Genomic DNA, 23,359 nt, shown 5'->3' on the forward strand with positions numbered 1-23,359 from the left:
CCTGAGTGAGGTTTTTTCATGGGTTTCCCTCATTCAAACAAGGCAAATGACGGAATTATACCAGATCCCAAAATGCTTCCTTCCTCGGATAGTGTGTTCACCAAAGGACGTCATTCCTCATACGCGAAGCGCTTAAGGGCGTAAACAAATAAATATTCTCCCCATCCGAAGAGCGTGAATTTCAGCAAATAAATATATAAATACCACTGATGTTTTTAATGAGCTCTATGTGCGATCAGAAAACAGTTTTTAATGAGGATGTCAGCAGCAATGCTATTTTTATTCGTGTCACGATAAACCAATGGCCAACACATGCTGTAAATATTAAAAATTCAAAATTAAACATCTATAAAAATAATGTACTTCTCATATAACCTGTAGTAAATATTACGATGTATAGTGATATCGATTTTTATGAGTAGAACAATTGACATACATATTAGACACATTTTGAATAGCATGGGCCCCGGACATTTGAGGGGCATTTGAAAAAAAAAAAACATCCATTAAAAGTTTTCTGCATTCAGTTGTCATTTTTTCAGGTTTGGGAGACCTTGACAGAACGTTTTCTGGGTACCCAAGAGATCTATGGACAAAGCTATGATGTAAGATATTAGAAATGTGAAATGACTTATTGATGGTGTGGACAAATGCAATACTAGTAACTAAACTATAAATACATGCTAAGTGATAATATTGTGCAGGTTTCCCATTGTGCTGAAAAACATACCAAACCTTTCAACTAAGTGAACTTGTTTCAATTTAGAAATATCCTTAAACTGATTTGTTTACTAGTTACAGCATCGCCACTGTAATACATCTAGGCAATAGTGTACAGAAGTAGGAGTTCCCATGTTTTAACCCTCTTTGAGCAAGATACGCATAAATAAACATTCACCATATTAAGATACGCCTACAAACACCTAAAATAATATGAACTTAAGGAGCTTGTTGAAATTTGCTTAAGGTACAGCATCTGGGCTATATTTCATTCTTCCATTCTGAATAAGGAAAAAATTTATCGAGTAAAGAAAAACTTTTCGTGGAATGGAAGTTCGTTTTGTTTCATTAAGTTCAGTTCAGTTACCAAATTGTATTTTAATTTTCACTTACTAAAATTTTGCATCATTTACCTTGTTTCTTCGAACCTTTGTCCACAATAAATGCAGAATAATATATACATTTACGCCTCTTTTTGTATGTGTAAAAGTTTTTAGTTTACTAACCCACAACTTGTTTGTTATTCCAAGCAGTTGTGTTGTTATAACTGTGGGATAAGATGCACGATAATCCATTGGATATTAAACCTGGATCTTGGGATTAGGTTATCATAGAATATTAAAACATGTACGTTGATTATGGAGGGAAAAAAATAATACAACCTTAATTTTTCTTTGTAGTAGAAAATTACCATACATATGAATATTACACTCGAAAGACAAAATATCGCAAACAATAGTCCAAGAGAATAGCAAACTAATTCTAATTGTAATTTTGAGGTGTTTATATATTGTTATTAATATGCGTTTTATTTATTTATTTATTTATTTTTTTCAGGTATTGCTGGTTTGTTCACCGTATTTTCGAGCTTTGTATTTAGTTCCACTGTGATCAATTTCCTTCGAAGTGATATCTCGGGTTTGAAGTAAGTATACCAGATCTAACAGAAAATTATGCTAAGAAAAATATGTTATCGACAAAGAAAATACAAAATAATATATATAATATTATTTAAACATCTCCAATCCTTCATAATGCTCATTGTGTGGTTATGACAATCCGGTTATACGTACTGTATCTTAGTATCGGTACATAACATTAGGGAAGTAAACATGGTTGTAACTTAGCCGAAATTAATTAATCGTAGGAAGTTTCGTAGCACAATTAATACGTTGCATGAACAGGGTACCCCATTTTAAAGGTAACTGTTACAACTAGTGAATTATTTGTATCAAGTAACAACGTTCTTTTCAGCATTTTTCAAGTTCACGTAAAAAGAAAGAGAGTGAAAAAAATTCCTTTAAAAGAAAAAGATCGCTTTTTAAAATTTTTGGAGCATGAACTTTCAGTAGGAGTTAAGTGCCGTTAACATTCTGTTTCTAAAGTAAATAAAATCAGTGTATCAAGTAAATGTAATATCAAATTGTTCGAAATAATTTGTCGTTATAATTACTTCCACAACTAGTTTTCATGTTGGGGGCATTCTGTTTTTCAAATTGTTAGCTAAGTCGCGATATTTTTATGTGTTACTTTCTGCGCTTTCAGGAGTTGCAATGTGAAAGACCGGTATCAGTTACTGTACTCAAAGTCAAGTTATTGTACGTGGAATAGTAATATACAGTCAAGATACTAACTGATAAATTTGAATACTGTGAAATCTGATAGACAATGTATGGTAAACAATATGTTATATATATTTTTAGAACAGTGATTTAAAGACTTCCTTCTTAAAAGTTTAACTTAATTAATTTATTGCTCTCATTCTCTGTTGTTCTGATTCGCTAATTCTCTGTAGCTTGGTGTTAAATTCTAACTTACTAGTTTTAACAGTGAATAGGGCTGACTTTTATATTTACGCAGTTTTAGTACACAGAGAAAACAATTTCGACTTGTGCTCTCAGAATCGAGGCTGGTGAGTGTATCTCCCTTTCCAGAAATGACGCAATCTAACCGACTAAAGTTTATGAAATTATGACAGTTGTATACAGTTTAGGAAGAAAAGTTATTTCTGCCTAGATAGTTGCTACGAGGGAGTTGTATGTAGGTTATTTTTTTTCCTTCGCTCTTCAAATAAATATTTCTAAAATCGAAAGGTTTCAAGCAGAGATTAGAAGCATTAATAAAACGTTCTCTAAGCTTTTGACACTACATATATACTGTGTACGATTATAAAATAAACTGAAATATCCGCATGGAGTTTGGTCGTTACACACAGTTTGATCGAGTTGGTCTCCAGTGTTTACTCTCGGAGCTCCAAATATAATTTCTACTGATCGAATCTGAAAGTGCTATTGCCCACTTTGTTTCTTAATGCATGAATATATATATGTATATATATACAGTAGAGTTCCGAAAACTTGTCCTAATGTGGCCGAAGGGTGGCCGAGTTTCTGAAAATGCCGGGCTATCCCGGGTTATCGGGAATGGGGTTAAAAAAAAAAAAAAAAGAGTAAGTACGAGTGTTTCCTTACAGTACTGTGCTTGTGTGTCTTGGTTGCTTGAAAATACAACAGAGAATAAACTGCCCATTTTCCTTTAAACAAAGAAAAAAGTGCGTACTTTATGAGGGTATAGAGTCTTCACTATACATGAAAATGAAAATTAATGAATACACACTGTACAGTAATTTAACTGATGACAGACCTCAGAAAAAATACTTTATGAAAGCATAAACGGTATGTGCGCAGATTTTTTTTTTTTTTTTTTTTTTCTGCCAGAGTGTGGCCAAGTTATCAGGACTGCCAAGTTATCGAGTGCCAAGTTTTAGGGACTCTACTGTATTTCGATAGAGCTTTTAGACTTCAGTCTTTGGTTTCAGAGTATTGGAAATCTAACAGTGATAAAGAGACTACAAAAGTTATGTGAGTAAACAAAAGAAATAATGGAAAACATTATTAAAAGATACGTAGAAGGGAGTCAGATAATATTATACCAGAGACGTGTTTCTCACTTTCTGCCGTACAAAGCCTTCAATTAAATATGGCACCGTAGCCTACTTAACCTAGGCACTAATTCGAGCCTGCTTACTCAGTAGTTACAGGAATCTCAGTGAGAGGTTTTGATAAACCCAAAATATTTACGTGGAAAATTTGGAGCAAATTCTGTTGTCTAATAGTTCTATGCTCGTTAATAATAATAATAATAATAATAATAATAATAATAAAACACAATTTATGAACAAATTATAAAATGGATACATCAAGTTCGAACAGTAAAGGAAGTTTAAATTTTGTGATATAGCGACTCTGATTTTTATACAGTTTTCAAACATTCAACTTACTTTTTCTCGAAATTAGTGTTAAGTGGCCGAACATATTTTGCAGACTCCATCGAGATTACTAATTACTACCATTGAATAGAGTACAGGGTGAGTCAAAAGTTTGCTTTGGACATCTGCATAAGTTTGAAAATCGACAGGAAAAGTAAAAAGTGATGATGGGAACAAAGGTTTGATGAGGGGCCGCAACTTTTGGAGTGTATGTCATTCATGGCCGCCATCTTGAAATCCGCCATTTTGGATTCAAGTCAATTTTTTTTTAAATGGGAAGGAGGGTGTATGACACATCAAATAACACTAGCTTGAGCTCAGAAATGTAGTGGTGTATTTTGTTTTTTTGTTTGTTTGTTTGTTTTTTTTTATCTTGTACAGTTTAGAAGTTATTAATGTTCAAAGGTGGGAAATTACCTTGATACTGAATGCTACAACACATGTTCTACGTGTTGTCCATCCCGTGCAATGCACAACTATAGTCGCCGCAACCACTCTGACTGCACACGGAGGAGAATGTCTCCTGAAATTTGGTCACAGGCTTGTTGGATGCGTTCCTCCAGGTGTCTCAAATCACGGATTGTCTCAGCATACACCATCTGCTTAAAATGTCTCCATAAATAAAAATCAAGGTGCGTTAAGTCAGGGGATCTGGGCGGCCACTCCACGGGACCACGGCCACCAATCCACTTCCCTGGCAGTTGTTCATCCAACTATTCACGTACACCAAGTCCATAGTGTGGAGGGGCTCCATCGTGCTGAAAATAAGATGGGAAAATGCCGTCAGCGTTCAGTGTGGCAGGGAATATAAGGTCCTGCAGCAGCATCAGATACTATGGTGCAGTTAAGCTGTTGTAAATGAAAAATGGCCATATGATGCGGGTGTCCCATATGCCACACCACACATCACCTTCGCTGGACTATGTTCTCGACTCGGGTCAACCCAGTTCGGATTTGCGGCACACCAGTATCGACAATTATGTCGATTAACCTCCCAGTTCAAAGTGAAATACGCCTCGTCGCTGAACAGTATGCCCTTGGCAAACGCAGGATCCAGTTCGTGTTGTTCAGTAGTCCACATGCAGAACTCCAACCGGCGATCAAGGTCATCTTCGTTCAGTTTATGTTGCATGTGCAGCTTGTAAGGATGCCACTGATTGGCGTGCAATATCCGGACAACGGAGGATTGGCTTATGGCACATGCTAGGAACACACGACGGGTACTTCGTTTAGGACTTTTCACAAACGACGCAACAACCGCCGTTGCAGTTTCCTCATTGATGGCAGTCTTTGGTCGCCCACTACGTGCCCTATCTTGAACAGAGCCCGTCTCCCGGAATTTGGTGATCACGTGAGCGACCGTGCTGTGCGATACCGGTTCTCAGTCTGAGTGCCGTCTGTTGTAGTCAGCGCTATTGTTCGGTAGCTGTGTTCCCTTGATATAAGGATGATTTCGATCTTCTGTTCACGTGTCAGACACATTTTAGATCACCTGGAACAAAGAGAGAACTGGGTCAGTATCAAGGTAAGTTCCCCACCTTTGAACATTAATAACTTCTAAACTGTACAAGATAGAGAAAAACAAATTACACCACTAAATTCCTGAGCTCAAGCTAGTGTTATTTGATGTGCCATACACCCTTCTTCCCATTTAAAAAAATTGACTTGAATCCAAAATGGCGGATTTTAAGATGGCGGCTATGAATGACATACACTCCAAAAGTTGCGACCTGTCATCGAACCTCTGTTACCATCATCACTTTTTACTTTTACCGTCGATTTTCAAACTTATGCAGGTGTCCAAGGACTTTTGACTCACCCTGTATAATCATTTTAATTAAAAATCAAATACATAAAATGAGTTTATCCTCCACATGTTCTAATTTAGGCTTTAAAATGATGTAACAGTTACAAAAACAAATACTGATTTTAAGTTATTACAAGAGATTGTTCAATATGTCTTTGGAACATTTAGGTGGGATACATGAATAATGCAAAATATCTTACGTAGCTAATCATTACCACAAATCAAGTTTTCGAAACAATCACTTCGTTTCATGTTATTTTGCAAATTCTAGACAGCTGTAAAGCCAAAATTGTATTTATTATTATTATTATTATTATTATTATTATTATTATTATTATTATTCGTGTTTTTTTTAAAAAATTGTAAATGGTCCTTTCTATTTCAAATCATGCAAAGTCTATGAGCCTTCACAGATTTTGGTCCGCATAACTTATGTAATTCCTCTCAGTCATGTGAGTAATCCCAAAATACTTTGGAAAAGTAGACACTGGAAGGGGACGTGCAAAGAGGGAAAGAGTTGGCCTCTGGTGGGTATGCAACAACGACTACAATTTTTTTTTTTTTCGTTAATATAAACAACAATAGTGATACAGAAGTGGAACAAGTTCTGGTGAGAAAACATTATGATCATACATGTTTTAGAGAAATATTTGATTAAAAGGGAAACTGTCTATCTACTGCTTTAATGCGATTAAGTTCTAAGATAAGAAGAAGCCCAACTTAGAGAGTAATAATTAATGAATTTCTAATGGGGAAATGCAAGTTCAATCAAAAATGTAGCCAAGATAAGCAGATGGCCAAGTCAACAGATTTTACTATAGTAATATTGCAAGCCACTAGTTTTACGTTACAAGAGGGAAAAAATGTGATCAAAGTTGCTGACAGATTTACAGTGCAATTACACGTTACATTAAATTAATGGATCGGAATATATTAATTATAGTCAATACCTAGGTATAATTTTAGTATTTAGAATAGAAAAAAATTTAAATATACATAAATGTAGTTAGTTTAAGATATCCAAAGCTTATAGATCGTACCATTCTGGTCCTGATTTTAAATACAAAGTATCAGCAATTATGTTTCCTAAATTATGTAAGTATCGCTTCCTATTTGTTGTTCAAAAGCCATTTTATATTGTATTATGCTTTCTTAACTCCTATGTTTAGTGAGATAAAGAAGAGGTTGCGATTTTTCTAACTCTGTGGTATTTCTCTTGTTTCAGGGATGCTCTGTTCTTCTTTCTGTTATTGATTGACTTGTCAAAGGCAACTCTTTTGGCACAGTTTGCTTTGAGTTCCTCCAGTCAAGCTGAGGTTCAACAAAATATTGCTCGTGGAATGGCTGTACTGGGACCTACCATAACTTTAGATACCGTTGTTGAAACTCTAGTCATAGGAGTAGGAACTTTATCAGGTAAGTCATATTCACTTAGTGTATATAATATAGTGTATATTAGTGTATATAATATAGTTTTTAAACTAAGGTACTACGCACTGCATGTTACTAATTTAATTGATTTCGACAAGATAAAAATGAAAATGCATTGTTAACGTTTTAAAACTATGTGTGATTTTGAGCGTCAGTAATTACTATGTCTGTCGTGTTCAATCTTCTTTAAATTACAATACAGAACTAACATACGGAGAGTAAAATGAATCGGTCAGTTATAAGGGGTTATCTTAACAACTTATGTATCCTGGTTTAGCTTTCGTTGAGCCAATAGCATTACATTTTCTTCGACTATAATTCCCATTTTTATTCAATACAATATGTTTGTGTGTGTATATGTACGTGTGAGCTATCACTGTTCATAATATTATTTTAAATGTTATTATTAAAACAAGTTTAATGAGATCAAATTTTATTATTCCTTATCATATGCAATAACTGTTGTAAAATCAGATATAAAGTTAATGTTGATAACAGTATGTATAACGGACTACAGTAAAAAATGTTATAGCACTACTTAATTCGCATTTTAAAAAATGGTAAGACATTTTACATAAAACTCTGTTGCATAATTTTGAAAATCCTTACTGTGTTGCCGTTTACATAAGCTTTATTATCTTAACAGTGAAGTGATTATTGGCACCTGAAATAATACATATAATAGTTTCAAAACGTTAAGAATGTATCATCATCCCAGCAGTCTAATTAAATAGGTATTTCGCACTGCATAATACTTCATGTTATACAGGCTGTTAACAGTAAACAGAAAACTGTTAATGCTTGATATTTTTAGTAAGCAATTTTCTCAAGTTAAAAACCAGCACATCACGAGTATTTCTAATGAATAAGTCATCTTTTTTTTTTTTTTTTTTTTTTCTAGAGCAATTATATGTTTTCATAGTATGTTGTATAGTCAATTTTTACACAAGTTTTGTGTTTTACTAATTGTTATTTAATGTTGTTCTAGGTTTGCGGAATATACGTATTTTTCATGATTTCTTAGTCATCAGTCTTTCCTTTTTGTAATTGAAGACTTTAGTTGTATGTTATTTTCCTTAGTAAAGAATAAAGAATTATTGTTATAAACATTTTTTGTAATTAAATTAGTATGTCAAAGCATTACATTACATTTTTTTCTTTTTTCTTTTGGACAATTTTATACAAATACATTTTGTTGTTAAAATTTGCATAACTTTTGGGTTTTATAAATTATTATTTTATGATTTTAAATTTTGTACAGTATAGTTTTTGACTTGTTTACTCATGTATCATTTTTACATCAATAAATAAATAAGTTATTATTATTTTAAAACTGTTGATTGGTGTTGAAATCTGTAGAGGGAATGGTACAGGTAACCTTTGATGTTCGCTCTCTTCTACACTGTGAAAAAAAAAAAAAAAAATGTTTTTGTTATAGGGAGGACATGTCAGAGATTTAATATGAAATTACCTTTGGTGTAGATTTGAACTTATGTGGAGTCATTGTACCTCACAATATCTTTTTATTCCAGGTGTGCGCCGATTGGAAGTACTTTGTTGTTTTGCGTGTATGTCTGTGGTAGTCAATTACGTCGTATTTATGACGTTTTATCCAGCTTGTCTGTCTCTTATTCTTGAGGTAAGATTTTACTAACTATGTTCTTATTGCATGGTATTTGATATAGAAGATACACTGTCTTCAAATACCCTAAGTATTGTACAGAAAAATTAAAGAGAAAAATGAAGCACCAAAGAAACAGTCGATCACCAATTGTGCTTGATATTTCTTAATACTTTTTTTTTTCCACTGAATGAATGAATTCATTATGAAATATGTCATTATTCAGTTGAGTCGATAAATTTCGAGTCCTAACAGTATTCAAATCGGTTAAAAATATATAACTCGTACTAAGATATATTGATAACTCCTGAAAGAAACCAAACTAATGAGTTTTTAAGATAATATAGTATATAGATGAATATTTATTGAAGAAGCTGTAGTCGATGAAACAATCATACAGATAAGTTTATCTATACCCACCGATATCTGTAAAGAAACAATTTTACGGAAATTCATCGCGAAATTTTAAAAAAATCACTGCAGAAAAATGCTTAGTTTTATTCCTAAAATCTTCTTACATAGTGTCGCGTATAATTTGTGCAAGACTAATTTATTCATTCTTCTTCCTAAAGTAATCCTTTATTTTAAAATGCATATCGTATTTTAGATGTTACTCAACAAGGAGGGATTGCAGAATCACAAATAATCATTTTACTTTTAGTTTAAAGTAACCCACAATTATTCTATTTTGTATTTTTTTTAAAGAAAACAGTATCATGTGGTATTAATGACCCGAACGAAAAATGTTTATTATACGTTTCTTAAAACTTGGTGCTCATATATATGTTCACAATTATTTCCGATAATATCGTCGCATTGGGTTGGGTGATTTGAGGAGGGAAAGAGTTCAGTGAGAAGACTGTACACAAATCTGTCCATCAATCACAAAGCTATTTTCATAATAATAATATAAGATGATGTCCAATTCTGCAGGGATTGTACATAATGAAAACATTAATGTAATACGACAGGAGATTTGAATAAGGTTAGTTGAATATCTGTGGGCGTAATCAAAGAACCCATGGGTTTTTGATAAACATGATATGTATATATGTAAATCTTCTATTATTATTTATTAAATTATACCACTTTCAAACATAGATACAAAAGAAGATAGTCTCAAAAATCATCTAAAGGTGAAGAATGACAGGTAGGACCACATCAGTTTTATGGAATGGGTAATGAATTAAACATGCATGTTGCTGGAGTGGGATAAACTTAATATACTTCCATAATTTCTTTTGTAATAAATTCAAGTGATTTTAAGGTGTAACAATTACAAGAATCAAAAAGTAATTTATTACGAAGTGGGTTTCCTCGCCTAATTTCTTAATTCAGGTTTTGTAGTTACTAGAGTTGTCGAAATCCAGGAGCATTGAAAATATATCATTATAATGAAACATTTGACTCATAATGGCTGGCAATTTTCTTCTAGTATCACTTTTATATTTTAAGATAGTTTTTTATATTTTTTTCTCTCGTCACAAAAAGAGAAATGAGAAAAAAAAATCTTATGTGATGTACGGAATTGCTGTAAAAGTTTCGTGTGTTACTTTAAATACGTGATTTCATGATAGTTTTAATATAAATTATTGAAGACTACCGCTATAATAGTCATAATTTGTACCTGTGTGGTAAGAAACAGAAGATAAAATCTACCACATTTCTATATTCAACTGAATTATGAATAAAACCCATCGCCAGGAAACTACAGCTTTTGTGTGAGAAGGCGAAATATATATATATATATATATATATATATATATATATATATATATATATATATATATATATATATATATATATTATAGAGCTATTAACGACATATTTCTATATAGACAAATTATTCAGAGCAATTTGAGAGAGATTGCAGGTGTTTTTTTTTTTTTTTTTTTTTTTGTATCGGTTAGTTATCCTAATTTGATAAAATAATAAAGAAAATGAATTTTACCAAAATTATTTATAATTCCTAGAATGGAATGTTCACTAGACTTTTGCGTAGAGACGAATAGGATGATGGCCGATCATTCCCAGCTCGCTGTTTCACAATATAAGATTCATAAACTTATTGAAATCCCAAATTAAGTTCTTTTTAATTATATATACTGAATGTATACAGATATTTATTAAAATAATGGAAACACCCATGCATTGAACACGTAATCTTTGTGAGTTTGTACATTCGAATACTGCAGTTTCTCTTGTTAATGATTTGTTGAGTAGTGATGAATAGGACCCGAGGCAGTGTAGTACGAATTGCTTAAGTCAGACATTGTTAGTGCAAAGTGAAACTTCTTCGATATTCAAAGAAGGCAAATTGTGGGTACACGGTTAGTTGGTACTAATGCTTCCAAGACTACCAGTGTGTTAGCTTTATCGAGAGCAATAGTATCCAAGGGAATGACAATATACAGAACTTGTGGTAAGATATCGTCAGAGAAAAGGAACAGTGGATGAAAATCAAGGCTAGATGAGAGAGATCATTAAACGTTGAAGAAGATTGTTACATGAGAACTAAAGAACCGTAGAACTAAAGCGTGACTGCAGAACTCCGTTAACATCTAGAACAACCTGTTCATACAATTACAGTCGGAATGAGAATTGTGTAACCTCAATACCCACGGGCTGGTAGCGATTTCGAAACCTTTAATCACCATTACCAACATGGTAGTATCAAAGAGATGATGCCAAGAACATAAAACGTAGACCACTGATGATTAGAAGGGAGTAATGTCCGATGAGTAATCTTTCCCCTTGTTTCCAACAGGAGGTTGAGTTTATGTATAGCGGACGCCTAAAGAGTCGTATGATCCGGACTACATACTTTCTCCCGTTAAACATGGCGTCGAGTCTTTGCTTTGTGGGCCACAGTTTCAGTATTCCGTTAGTTCTATTCTAAATTTACTCTTAAGGGATAATTTTTTGTAATTGATTATATGGACATTTTAGGCGATCAGGGGCACCCTATTGTACAAATGTTGTTCCGTAACAATGACGCAGGTTTTTAAGATGATAATATGCAATACATACAATCAGACGTATTCAAATTTAATGTCAAGTTTATAAGATGAAATGGATTTAAACTTGAAAAAGTAGCGGTAATTAAGGGTTTTTGAAGATAAAAGTAAAAAGCTTCCTTATCCAAAGGTCGTGAAGATCTAACAGGGAACTTTTTAAATCTAAATCTGTGTGCCTTGAAACAAACAGATCAAGACACAATTGGATCTTTGACTAACAAGGTATCTCATTATTTAGTTGCATCTTTTTTATTTATTTTTTAAAGGATTATTTACCCGTAAGAACTGCGAAAGTAAAAAGAACGTTATAAAGATAATTTAAAGGAATAACAGTGTTTCGAGCAGAAGCTTGTAGTAAAGATAGATTCGGCCAATTAGTATAACATTGTGATTCACGTGTTTCCTTAATAACCATGGGACGTAAAACTCAAAAATTTCATTTCATTTTAACATCTTATTTATGAACTTACTTTTCTTTGATGAATGCTGTTTTTTATAGTATTAAACATTGTTATTTGCAGTATTCTCGCAGTGGGGATGGACGTCCATCATGGCATGAGAAGTCCTTGGTTAGCTCTCTTCATGAAGAAGAGCAGAAACCTAACCCTGTTGTTCAGAGAGTTAAAGTAATTATGTCTGCAGGATTGATGCTTGTTCATGCTCACAGGTACGTAATAATATAAGATTTAAAATTGGTTGTATAACAGTAATTAAGATGATCAACAAGTTAGACAAATTAAAAGCAACGTTATTTGTTGTTAAAAGTTTAGTGTTCCTTTTCAGCACCGAGGTTATATGGGACGTGGACGTACAGTTCAAGGTGGAATCCGAACCACCGTCATGCATTCCAATTTCAATTCTTTCCATCCAGAAATTGAACTCGAAATCCCCTGCACCAAAGGCAAAATAATATTGTATTTGTAGAACTAGCAGAAGTATAAAATATGATGTTTTTTAACTGAATGGCAATTATCAGCTCGTATAATTGAACTCGAGCTTGATGTAAAAGATATTGTACATTGAAACAAATATGGAATTTAATTTATCTTCATTATCAATATTACGAAATTTTCAATGCTTTTTCTCACATAACAACAACTGGCAAACTTAGCAAGTCAAACTTAAACTTTATTTTTTAAGTATGGGTAATTTGATCCTAATTAATGTTGGAATCTTATTAAATCAAACAATAAAGACTTTAAAATAATGCTGAATTAAGAAATAAATGTTAATGTAAGCTGAGTAAAATCTAGATGTTGTCACTTTTCAAAGATTCTTCTCAGTAATTGCCAGACAATCTTCATAGATGTCGTGTAAACATATATTTGGAGTCAGTTGGAGATAGAAGTAAATTTTATTCAATACGGCTTGAAATTATCAGTCCAGTAGTTTATTTATTTATCTTTTCACTTCTTGAATGTTAATTTTTTCTTTCTCTGAATATTAATTTTTCACTCTGTTAATTTTTTTCACTGTTTAAATGTTCTTTTTTCTACTCTTTGAATGTTTATTTTCACTTTTGAATCCTTTTTCTTTTGCTTTTTGAATGCTATTATTATTATTATTATTATTTGGAATTTTATTGAATTCGTACGTGCAAGGAATAGATGTGAGAAAAATTCGTTGTTTCCTTTATTGCTAATCGTGACTTGTCTAAAAATGGACAAATGAGATCAGGATAGTGGTGCTAACACCTTTTAATCATCCATTTTGGTTCACTTGAAAATAGAAAACTAAGAATAAGATTATCCCATTTTAAATCTTCGTCCTTCAGTGAGATTTGTCATTATAGTCTATTTTAACTATGTAGAGAAGTAGAATAGTAGCATATTGTATTGCCGTATTGGTTACATACTTGTACAAAAATTATTCAACGTGAACTCCTAAAGCAAATTTCAGTATTTAGAATATACTGGGGATATCATGATTATTCGGATTAATTAGTATGTTTGAGTGATGGAATATTACATATGAGGAAACGTGCCTCATGGAGAAGTCTTACCTGTTTTACAAGTCAAAAGAATTAGGAAAAGGAGATAAGCTTTGGCCGTGACATCATTGAAAGGAACTGTGTATAGAGGTGGAGGTTATGAACTTCCTGACATACGTATTTTGTTTGGTCTACTGTTATGTATATTAGGTGAGACAGTAAAAATAACATACATACAAGCTCCCTTGAGTATCGGTAGGTACAAGTAACACAAGTAGTAGAGCTGTGCAGTTACGAAGCTTTAGTGAAGAGTTTTTAATGACCTGTTTAAGGTAGTAACTTTCAATTTTAATTTTTATTTCCAGTCGCTGGCCATTTCGAACAGAACATGATGATATACTGGATACAGAAGCAAAGACTTCACTTGTCTCGGAACATACTATCATCACCAACCGTACGGAAGAGTCTGATGTTCACATGTATATTATGAAGTAAGTAGAATAAGAATTTTTGTCTTGCTATTCTGGAAATCCCCATGTCTATTCAATTTATTCTATGCAAACATTTGAAGCTCGAATTATATAAAAATACTACATGATATGTTAAGAAGTGAAAGAAAAGGTATGATAGATAGATGATGAGATATGCAAAAGATATCATACAAAGAATAAAAGAATGTTCAAAAAGAAATAAGCTTGTTGCAAATCAAGACATGAAATATTAGAGGTTTTTAAATTATTATTTTATTAAAGGAAACACAATAGGTAAAAATTCAGTTGTGTCTTCAAACGTTGCTACGAGTATAAAAGGTAATACGCGAATAATGATATTGCATTATGAATTATAAAACAACGAACTTTTAAAAGTACTTTTGTACTCACTGATTAGCGATAGAATCTCTCTTGTGAGGTCTATTACATGACTGTTATACGAATACAGCTCGTACAAAACTCCTTTTTGATGTAAAGACATTTCACAAAAGCGGCTGTAAAGATCTAGTGCTCCAACGCATTTAGTTTTACAGTATTGTATAAGAGAGCAATATAGTGTCTGGAAAAGAGTACATATAATTGTATCACAGTAACTTGAGTAATAGTTTAGCTCCATAAAATTGTTTAATAACATAAAAGTACTCCAAATATTCTCTCTCATGTCGTGAAGAGTAAAACGAAAGCAGAAGAAGGAAAACGTATTGGCATTCCCCTTTCAGAACTAGAAATTTCGGATCAAAACCTTCCAAGAGGCTAAAAGTTTAATTCTGAGGACATTTGGTTTCGAGAAGTACAATTGCTACTGAAATATATGAAGTTTAGGTTCACAAATAGTAGTTTGTGCGAATAAAAAGTTTGAAATAAGCAAAGAGTTTTAACATTTTATATTGTTGGACGGGGAAGCATTTTCGGAGTCGACTGACCTGCATATTTCTTTTCTTTTTATGAATTGTATTTGCCGCATTACTCGATAACTGTTGTAAAAAAAAAAAAAAAAAAAAAAAAAAAAAAAAAAAAAAAAAAAAACCTGTTTTAATAGTGAAGTCATCATTCTATTGCATTACAGATGGTTACCTGCTGTAAGTCCTGATCATGCTGTAATCCTTATTCTTCTACTCGCTTTGGCTGTCAAATACATATTTTTCGAAGACAAAGAAGAGCTCACGGAACAGTTGAAATTGAGCGAGATGACTGAATCAAGTGATGGAACTGATGTGTGTTTCTTCGATGGAAAGCAAGGTATGAGAAAGCAATATGTCTATTAGTACATTGCCATGGAGAATTCCGAATTGACTTTATATATTTAAACATCTCAACTACAACTAGTAAATTACAATGTGAGTTGTAATATTCTAATTCAGTAGTGGCAAATTCATAACGCACTGCGGACTAGGACAGAATGAGAACCATACTTGGGGATCATTTTCCATTTTTCTTTCTCCCTCGAAGCAACGGTAGCTGAATGCGCACAAGTCTTACGTTTTCTAAATGATTGTTCTATTCTGTGTATCTTGCTTCGTGTTCAAGTGTTTAGCCCAATTGGATGTAACTATATGAAATTTGCATTTTTCTAAAAATCGACCCAGTACCAGTGGCCGTATTTTGCAGAATGAGCTTAATAACTAAAATGTTAAAGAAAATATTTTCATAGTTAAAAGTTCAGACTCGATTGAGGTATATTGTGATGGGCAGCTATACTCCTCCTATACTAAGTTTATTATTATTATTATTATTATTATTATTATTATTATTATTATTATTATTATTATTATTATTATTATTATTATTACTACTACTACTACTACTACTACTACTACTACTACTACTACGCAAAAGGCATTAAACCGATTGAAATTCTTCGCCAATTGACAGAAGTGTATGGTGAGTCGTGCATGGATTTCAGAAATGTCCGCAAGTAGAAGTGGGGAGTTCGCAGCTGGTCGTACTGAAAGGAGCAGGAGATCATCAGTTTCCGACGAGACAGTCGCGTTGGCTGACCAAACCAGTAATTAGAACTGTTTCCTAAGTTGAAAGAACATTTGGCCGGAACACGCGCTTCAGCAACGACGACGAGGTCAAAAATGAGGTTGAACAATACTTCTTCAAACACATGGCGGGAGCTTGCTTTTATATATATATATATAAAATTGGCCAGGCAACAAAAACAATTTTTTTGGACTACTTCATATGGATTGACCCTCACGCTTCTTTCCTTTCAGATGTATTTTGGATGTGTTCATTTGTGGGTAACTTTTGGTTAGTTGGAGTTTAGAGTTTCTTTCAGCGCCGAGACAGGGGCATACAGTGTAAGGTGGATTCAAATCACTATAATAATGCGTTTCAATGCACTCCCGTCGGGAATCGAACCCGAAACCTCATGGATCAAATGAGGGCGCGCTAGCCACTAGACCAGCGCGGAAAGCGGGATAACCTTTGGTCACCTACAATTTTTGACGTTGTTCCTGAAGTTGGCCATCGAGTCTTGCAAGGGTCATATTTCATTCTCATTTAGAAAAACAGTTCTGGAAAGATAGTTATTAGGCATAAAATTATTTATTATTATTATTATTATTATTATTATTATTATTATTATTATTATTATTATTATTATTATTATTATTATTTTTTTTTTTTTTTTTTTTTTTTTTTAACTGTCTAAGTTTTTTTCAACGGTCTTTCTTTAAAAGGTACTATACTTTCACCTTATGTTGGATTAGATTAAAAGAGTGTTTCTTCGAAATATCGATTGGAAACCTAAAAATCAAAATTTCGTAATGAGTACAAGTAGAAAACTTATAAAGTAAAATTCCTTTAGTACTATAAATTGTATGAAATGTATTTATTTTACACTGTAAATTATCACAAATAAAAGGAAAATCCTCCTTTCTTGCTGGATGGATGTGAAGTTAAAATCATAAATTATCATTTGATTTATACTTTCGACTATACTATACGGTACTGGAAATCACAGATGTTACATTTGAACTGTAATACAACATTTTTCTTCCTTTCTTTCTTCAGTTCACGCACAAAGTTTAGATATGTTTTTGCGTCACCGATTTGGAGTGTCATCGCCCTTTCCTCAACCAGCGTTTTCAATAGAGAGATCTGTGGGCGTTGACCAGGGTTGGGTGGAAGTTGGACTGGAACGAGAAGACAAAGCTGTTCAGACTGAGGATGTGAGTGAAGCGGAAGCATCACCTAGTGATACAGAGACTGTAGCACCTAAGCCAGTCAGATCAATAGAAGAATGTGTGGAAATACTAAATTCAGAGGTATATGAAGTACATATTACTCTACATTAAATTCTTGATTATAATAGCTAATAATTTCCATTACAGTGTTCAAATTATAACTAGTTAGAGGTTTTTCTTTAGTAATGTTTATGAATTATATTTATTTAGTTATTCATTGTAGCTTTGTATTTATAATTGTTTCTAATTTTTCTCCTTCCATTCCATGTCATTAGTTACAGATGTTAGAATTATTTTAGAGACTAACAGTATCCTTTGGATATGAAGTCTTAAATTCCGTAGTCGAAATGAAATTTTCGACTTACAACTAACTGCCTTACAGTGTTTAGACACAATCTATATTTCCATCAAATTTTCCATTCCAAACCCAAGTTTATTATTAGTACGCTCATCACTGAAATAAGGATCCCTTGTATTTAAGTTTTAAAGCTTTAGTAACTCACAATTAGTACTTAAATGACAAATGTAATAGTTAATGTATCTTGGAATAAGTTTCTACTGTATTGGCATTTTCTTCTTCATTGGCTATAATTGTGTTTTTGTTCTGTTTTACCATCATAGGCTGGAGCAAGTGCACTTTCTGATGAAGAAGTAATTCAACTAGTCAACACAAAACACATTCATGCATATCAACTTGAAAAGGCTGTTAATAATCCAGAGCGAGGTGTTGGGATAAGAAGGAAGATCATTGCAACTGCAGGAAAGTTCGGAGATACTTTAGAAAGTTTGCCATACCAGAATTACGATTACAGCAAGGTAACGAATCTATTCCAAAAGTTTCGTTTTATTTATATTTCTTCATGTATATATTGTTTGCGTATTTTATGTATTTTTGTTTTTTTTTCGGAAACGATATTCATTCATTTAAATTGACAGTACTGATGTAGTTATATATTATACAGAATCAGTATGAAAAGTTCGTTAAATATGTATTTCAAGAAGTTAAAAAAAAATCTATTCCATCAATTCTGTTATGGAAAAATATACCAGAGGTAAGATAGTGCACCAATCAGGTCTCTGGAGGTGGGACTACCATAGAAGATTAAAGCATAAATTGTTCGAAGAAGTTAAGTTAGAAACATGGAATGTAATATGTCTTCATAAAACTAGATTTTTAGGTACTACGTAAAGAAATAAAACAATTTGACCAAAAAGTTAGGTAAAGCAGAAGCAATAACCTCAAGATAGAACAGGGGGAGAACCGATTAACGTTTTTCTAGGGGGAGAACCGAAGCTTGTTGTTTAGGGCAATTATTTTTCGTTTTGAATGATATCTTACTGGCACTTTGTAAGATCAAATTTATAAATAATTGAATGCCATACATCAAAGAGCGGTAGCACAATATCTGTGCAATAAATGTGCACGCTCATACGGAAAAAACTTGAACATTGCATTAAAGAGAATTTCTACGTGGATGGAATATGTTTCAACTAGTTTCCAAGGTACTACATGAAAATGATCGTAGGCGATTTTGGCGGGTAGATATGGTCTCCCACCGATTAGTGAAAAAAAGCTACCATGCAATAAGTAATGACTCAGGTACGGTTTTTCAGCACCAAAGAATCTAATACAGGTATTTTCAACATAAAGGTATCTAAAAATATGCATAGACTTCTCCATAGAAGGGAAATTGTAACTTTAATCACAATCTCGTGATTGCAAGGACACGGTGTAGATTTTTTTTTTTTTTTTAATGAAACTGTAAATTGAGGAAAATTGTACTTTGGAAGAAAGTTAGAAGGAATAACTTATTAATATTCTTAATAGGTTCGAAATTTTGCAAGTCACGACGAAAGAAGGTAAAAATGGCACTAGCACTATGATAACGAAACGTAGAAGCGTATCTGTGATAGTATGAAAAAATAGAGTGAAGGAAACCATAGATTATTGTATTATTAAAACCACCTATTGATACTTGCTATTCCATTCTATTATGGAAATATAATCCATCACTAAATAGAGTAAACAAACAGTAACCTTTATCTATAACATAAATGTCTGGCACAACACAGCACGTCATTATTTGCCAATTCCATAATATCTTACAAATATGTTCGAGATGAGGAGGGTAGACGATTGCTCGATTAGAAGTGGAAAGATGTAAATGAACAATAAAATCGTGCTAGATTATAGTGCTGCCAAAATGTCTTGAGCCGTCGCGTTGAGCCAGTAAGGGTTCAGCTGTTGCTAAGCGAGAGAGCCTTGGCGAAAGGGAGTGGAATTCCTTCAGCCGATAGCGGCGCTTGGAACAGAAGATTAGGTATCAAGTTAATGTGGTATATCTATACCTGTAAACACAGAAAGATACGATACTAGTAAATGTGAAGCCAATCTTCGTTTTAGACGCAAAAGAAAGAATACGTGATAGACAAGGTTCCAAACAGAAGAAAATAAAAAAGAAATGCATAAGGGCTGTATACAATGACATAAGTGAACTCAGATATTAGCTTAGATTCAATGCTGTTCGGAATGAAACTGGGAATATCCAGTTGTGTAGGAAACAGACAGATGGAAGCATTGTTTAGATGACTGATTACATATACTTGTAGAAAGCGAAGAAGATATCACTCCGTAAAGTCACACCGTAGAACCCTTGATTGAAGAACCGTTTCCACTAGAGATTAAGTTAGCTATTAAAGAATTTCTGGGAACGGATTCATTTCTAGCCAAATTATGCAAAAGGAGGGGAGAAAGGAGAGGAGGGTGAATTGAACCTTCATCAAAGAGAATCACAGATTAATCTGTTAATGTGGAGGAAAACAAGACATTTCTAAAGAATGGAAAGCAACAGTAAGAATATATATACCTAGGTATTTAAGAAATGTGACAAAATAGATTGCAATGATTATCGAGAATTTTATTTTGTTACCAACATGCCACACCATCTTGTTCAGGAGCACATTTAATCTTTTATGTACATGAAGTGATTGGACATCATCAGGGCGAATTCAAACTAATGAATCAGCATTGGATCAGATATTCTAAATCGGACATATGTTAGAAAAAAGTGGAAATGCAACAGTACAGTTCACGAACTATGCCGTAGACTTTAAGGGAGCTTATGATTTGGTTAAAATAGATAGTCTGTATAATATCCAGGGGGAAAAAATCGGAATTCCAGGATAATTGTTAATCTTACGAATGTGTGTCTTAGTAAAGCCAATAGTAAGGCGTATAGGAAGAAAACTGATTCAGAATTTATTCAAAATTTACAAAGTCTGAAACAAGAAGACACGTTATCAACGATATTTCTTAAATCTGCTTCAGAATATGCAAATAGGAATATTAAATGCAAATTAATGCGAATACAGTCAGTGTTGAACAATATAAGATAAAATGTAGTATATTATAATGGAATTACATATAAAATCTTTTTTAAAAAATATACTCTTATACTCTTTCACTGTGAAAGTTGGTGGCTGACATGCTAAGAAGGCAGAAACTGAGTATTTTCGAACAAAAGTTAAAAGGAAGAAGAAAAAATTGCAAAAGAGACGAACAATTGAATTTAGGAAGTTACACTATGCGGAACTTCAGAATTTATATTCGTCACCGGATGTCGTACAGACAATAAAATCAGGACATAAAAGATGGGTTTTATACGTCGTTCTCGTGGGAAATAACACGCGGAGTACACAGTGTCCTAATTCTGAAACTGAAAAAGAGACCTTTGAGTAGAGTGAGAAGAGGGTGGTGTGCTAATGTGAAGATCTCAGAGAGGTGGGTAATAATTGACTCAGGATAGGATAGGTGTGATGGCTAGGTTTTATTCCTCCGACTATGAACCTTCCGATTCTTCATGTCATAGAATTTGTTAGTTGGTAGGTTTATATTTACCCACTCAAGGACTACTTACATATACAGATGGTGATCAGAAAAATGGAAACACTCGAACGAAATTGCAACTTACCAGATTAATATGGTGTCGGGCCACCTTTCGCCTTCAGAACAGCCTTGATGCGACGTGGGATGGAGGCATGGAGGTCGTGAATGGTAGCAAGTGGAATTTTACACCATTCCTCGTGCAGGGCATCGGCCAGAGGATGGAGGTGGAAATCGTCGCCGGAGTCGTGTTTCCAAGACGGACCACAGATGTTCAATTATGTTGAGATTTGGGGATTGGGCGGGCCAGGGGAGGTGTTGAACTTCATCCAAAAGTTCCTCAAACCACGCTGCAACAACGCCAGCTGTGTGAATGGGTGCATTATCATCCTGGAAGATGACGTCATTGTCCGGAAACATCAGGACTATAGGATGCAAGTGGTCTCCTAAATTTGCGACATAATCGTTGGCAGTGATTCGACCGCTAAGTGTGACCACAGGGCCCAATGAAAACCATGATATGGCGGCACACAGCATCACCGAGCCGCCGCCATGTTTCACAGTTGGGCGGAGACACTGCAGATCATAAGATTCTTTGGGCGTTTTCCACACATAAACACGGCCCGTGGTTGGGAATAGGGTGAAGGATGACTCATCCGACCATATCACACGTTTCCAGTTCTCAACGGTCCAAGTTGCATGGTCGCGGCACAATTTGCGACGTGCGAAAGCGTTATGGTCCCTGACGAGCGGTTTGGCCCGTGCAACACGACCCCGTAAGTTCATGTCATGTAATTCGCGGCGGACAGTGATTGTCGAAACAGGGTGGGGGAGGTGCTGATTGAGTTCCTCCGTCACTTGCTCCGCAGTGGCACGACGGTTCTGCGTGACAATGCGCTTTAATACCCGGCGTGATCTGTCACTCATGATTTTCTTCCGCCCACTGTTCCGCTTCCCCGATGTGGTTTTCCCGTGTGTTGTGTAGGCCGTCATCACCTTCGACACTGTCCCACGCGACACACTTAACACAGTAGCCACTGCCGTCACACTCACTCCACATAACCGCGCACCAACAATTTGCCCTCTTTGAAAATCTGAGGTGTCTCCCATTTTACACTACCTCCGTCTGCTGCAGCAACTGGACACTGCTGTTCCACTGCGCCTGACGTAGTATGGAGACCGACCTAACACACCACCACCAGCGGTCCGGCGCTGTGGGCGCCTCGACACCACTGCCAACCCATACATCTGACATGTTGCCAACTACAGGTGTTTCCATTTTTCTGATCACCATCTGTATATATATAAACAATAAGGAGTCAGAAAATATAGTTCCTATCGCAGGTGTATTGTACTACATATAAAGAGAAATGAAGATGTAGAATGAAGATATGTTCTTCCATTGTTTTTCGACATAGTCACTTTCTCTGTCGAGTCACTTGTATACGCGGAAAATCCATTTGTCAAAACCCTGGCGATAGAAGATTGGATCCTAACCATGAAGCCATGTTTGGGCTGCACACTTGACATTATCTTGTGGTATGAATCGTTTGCTACACAGATGTTCTTATATTTTGGAGAAAAGATGGAAATCGGATAGAGGCAGATCCGGCATGTACGGAGGAAGCGAAAGAATTTCCCATCCTCACCACTGGAAAATATTCACTGTCGTATGAGCTGTATGAGGGTGCGCATCATTATTGTAGAAAAATGCATCATCTTGCCTAACAGTTGAGGCCTTTTGCCTTGAACAATCTTGAACAAGTGGTACAAAAATGTTTCTGCTCGTCCAGAAACATTGAACAGATACTTGTGGACAAAATAAACACTTCCAATAATACATGAACATACAAAAAAAAACTGACTGTATATACTTTCATCATGTGGGTCACCGTCTGTTGGCCGTTACAAGTCCGGATTTTTGTTGGTAGAAATGTTCAATACCACAAACAGTTATGCAGGTTACACATCGTGCGCACATACTACTGATTAGGCCA

The 23,359-nt window shown here is 34.2% G+C and overlaps 1 protein-coding gene across 4 annotated transcripts in view; it reads left to right on the plus strand.

The window, feature by feature from the left end:
* The window catches only part of Hmgcr (HMG coenzyme A reductase), a 514,078-nt gene that overhangs the window by 465,931 nt on the left and 24,788 nt on the right, over positions 1 to 23,359 (plus strand). For all 4 annotated transcript variants that reach the window (XM_081747341.1, XM_081747354.1, XM_081747347.1 and 1 more), the window contains 8 exons: positions 1,558 to 1,645; positions 7,021 to 7,211; positions 8,759 to 8,865; positions 12,386 to 12,531; positions 14,160 to 14,285; positions 15,352 to 15,524; positions 17,307 to 17,560; positions 18,101 to 18,295. In XM_081747341.1, the coding sequence (XP_081603467.1) occupies positions 1,558 to 1,645; positions 7,021 to 7,211; positions 8,759 to 8,865; positions 12,386 to 12,531; positions 14,160 to 14,285; positions 15,352 to 15,524; positions 17,307 to 17,560; positions 18,101 to 18,295 (1,280 nt within the window). The remainder of the gene's footprint in view (positions 1 to 1,557; positions 1,646 to 7,020; positions 7,212 to 8,758; positions 8,866 to 12,385; positions 12,532 to 14,159; positions 14,286 to 15,351; positions 15,525 to 17,306; positions 17,561 to 18,100; positions 18,296 to 23,359) is intronic.

The sequence above is a fragment of the Thermobia domestica genome, chromosome 2 (genome assembly GCF_964235325.1).
Source record: "Thermobia domestica chromosome 2, izTheDome1.hap1.1, whole genome shotgun sequence".
NCBI lineage: Eukaryota > Metazoa > Arthropoda > Insecta > Zygentoma > Lepismatidae > Thermobia > Thermobia domestica.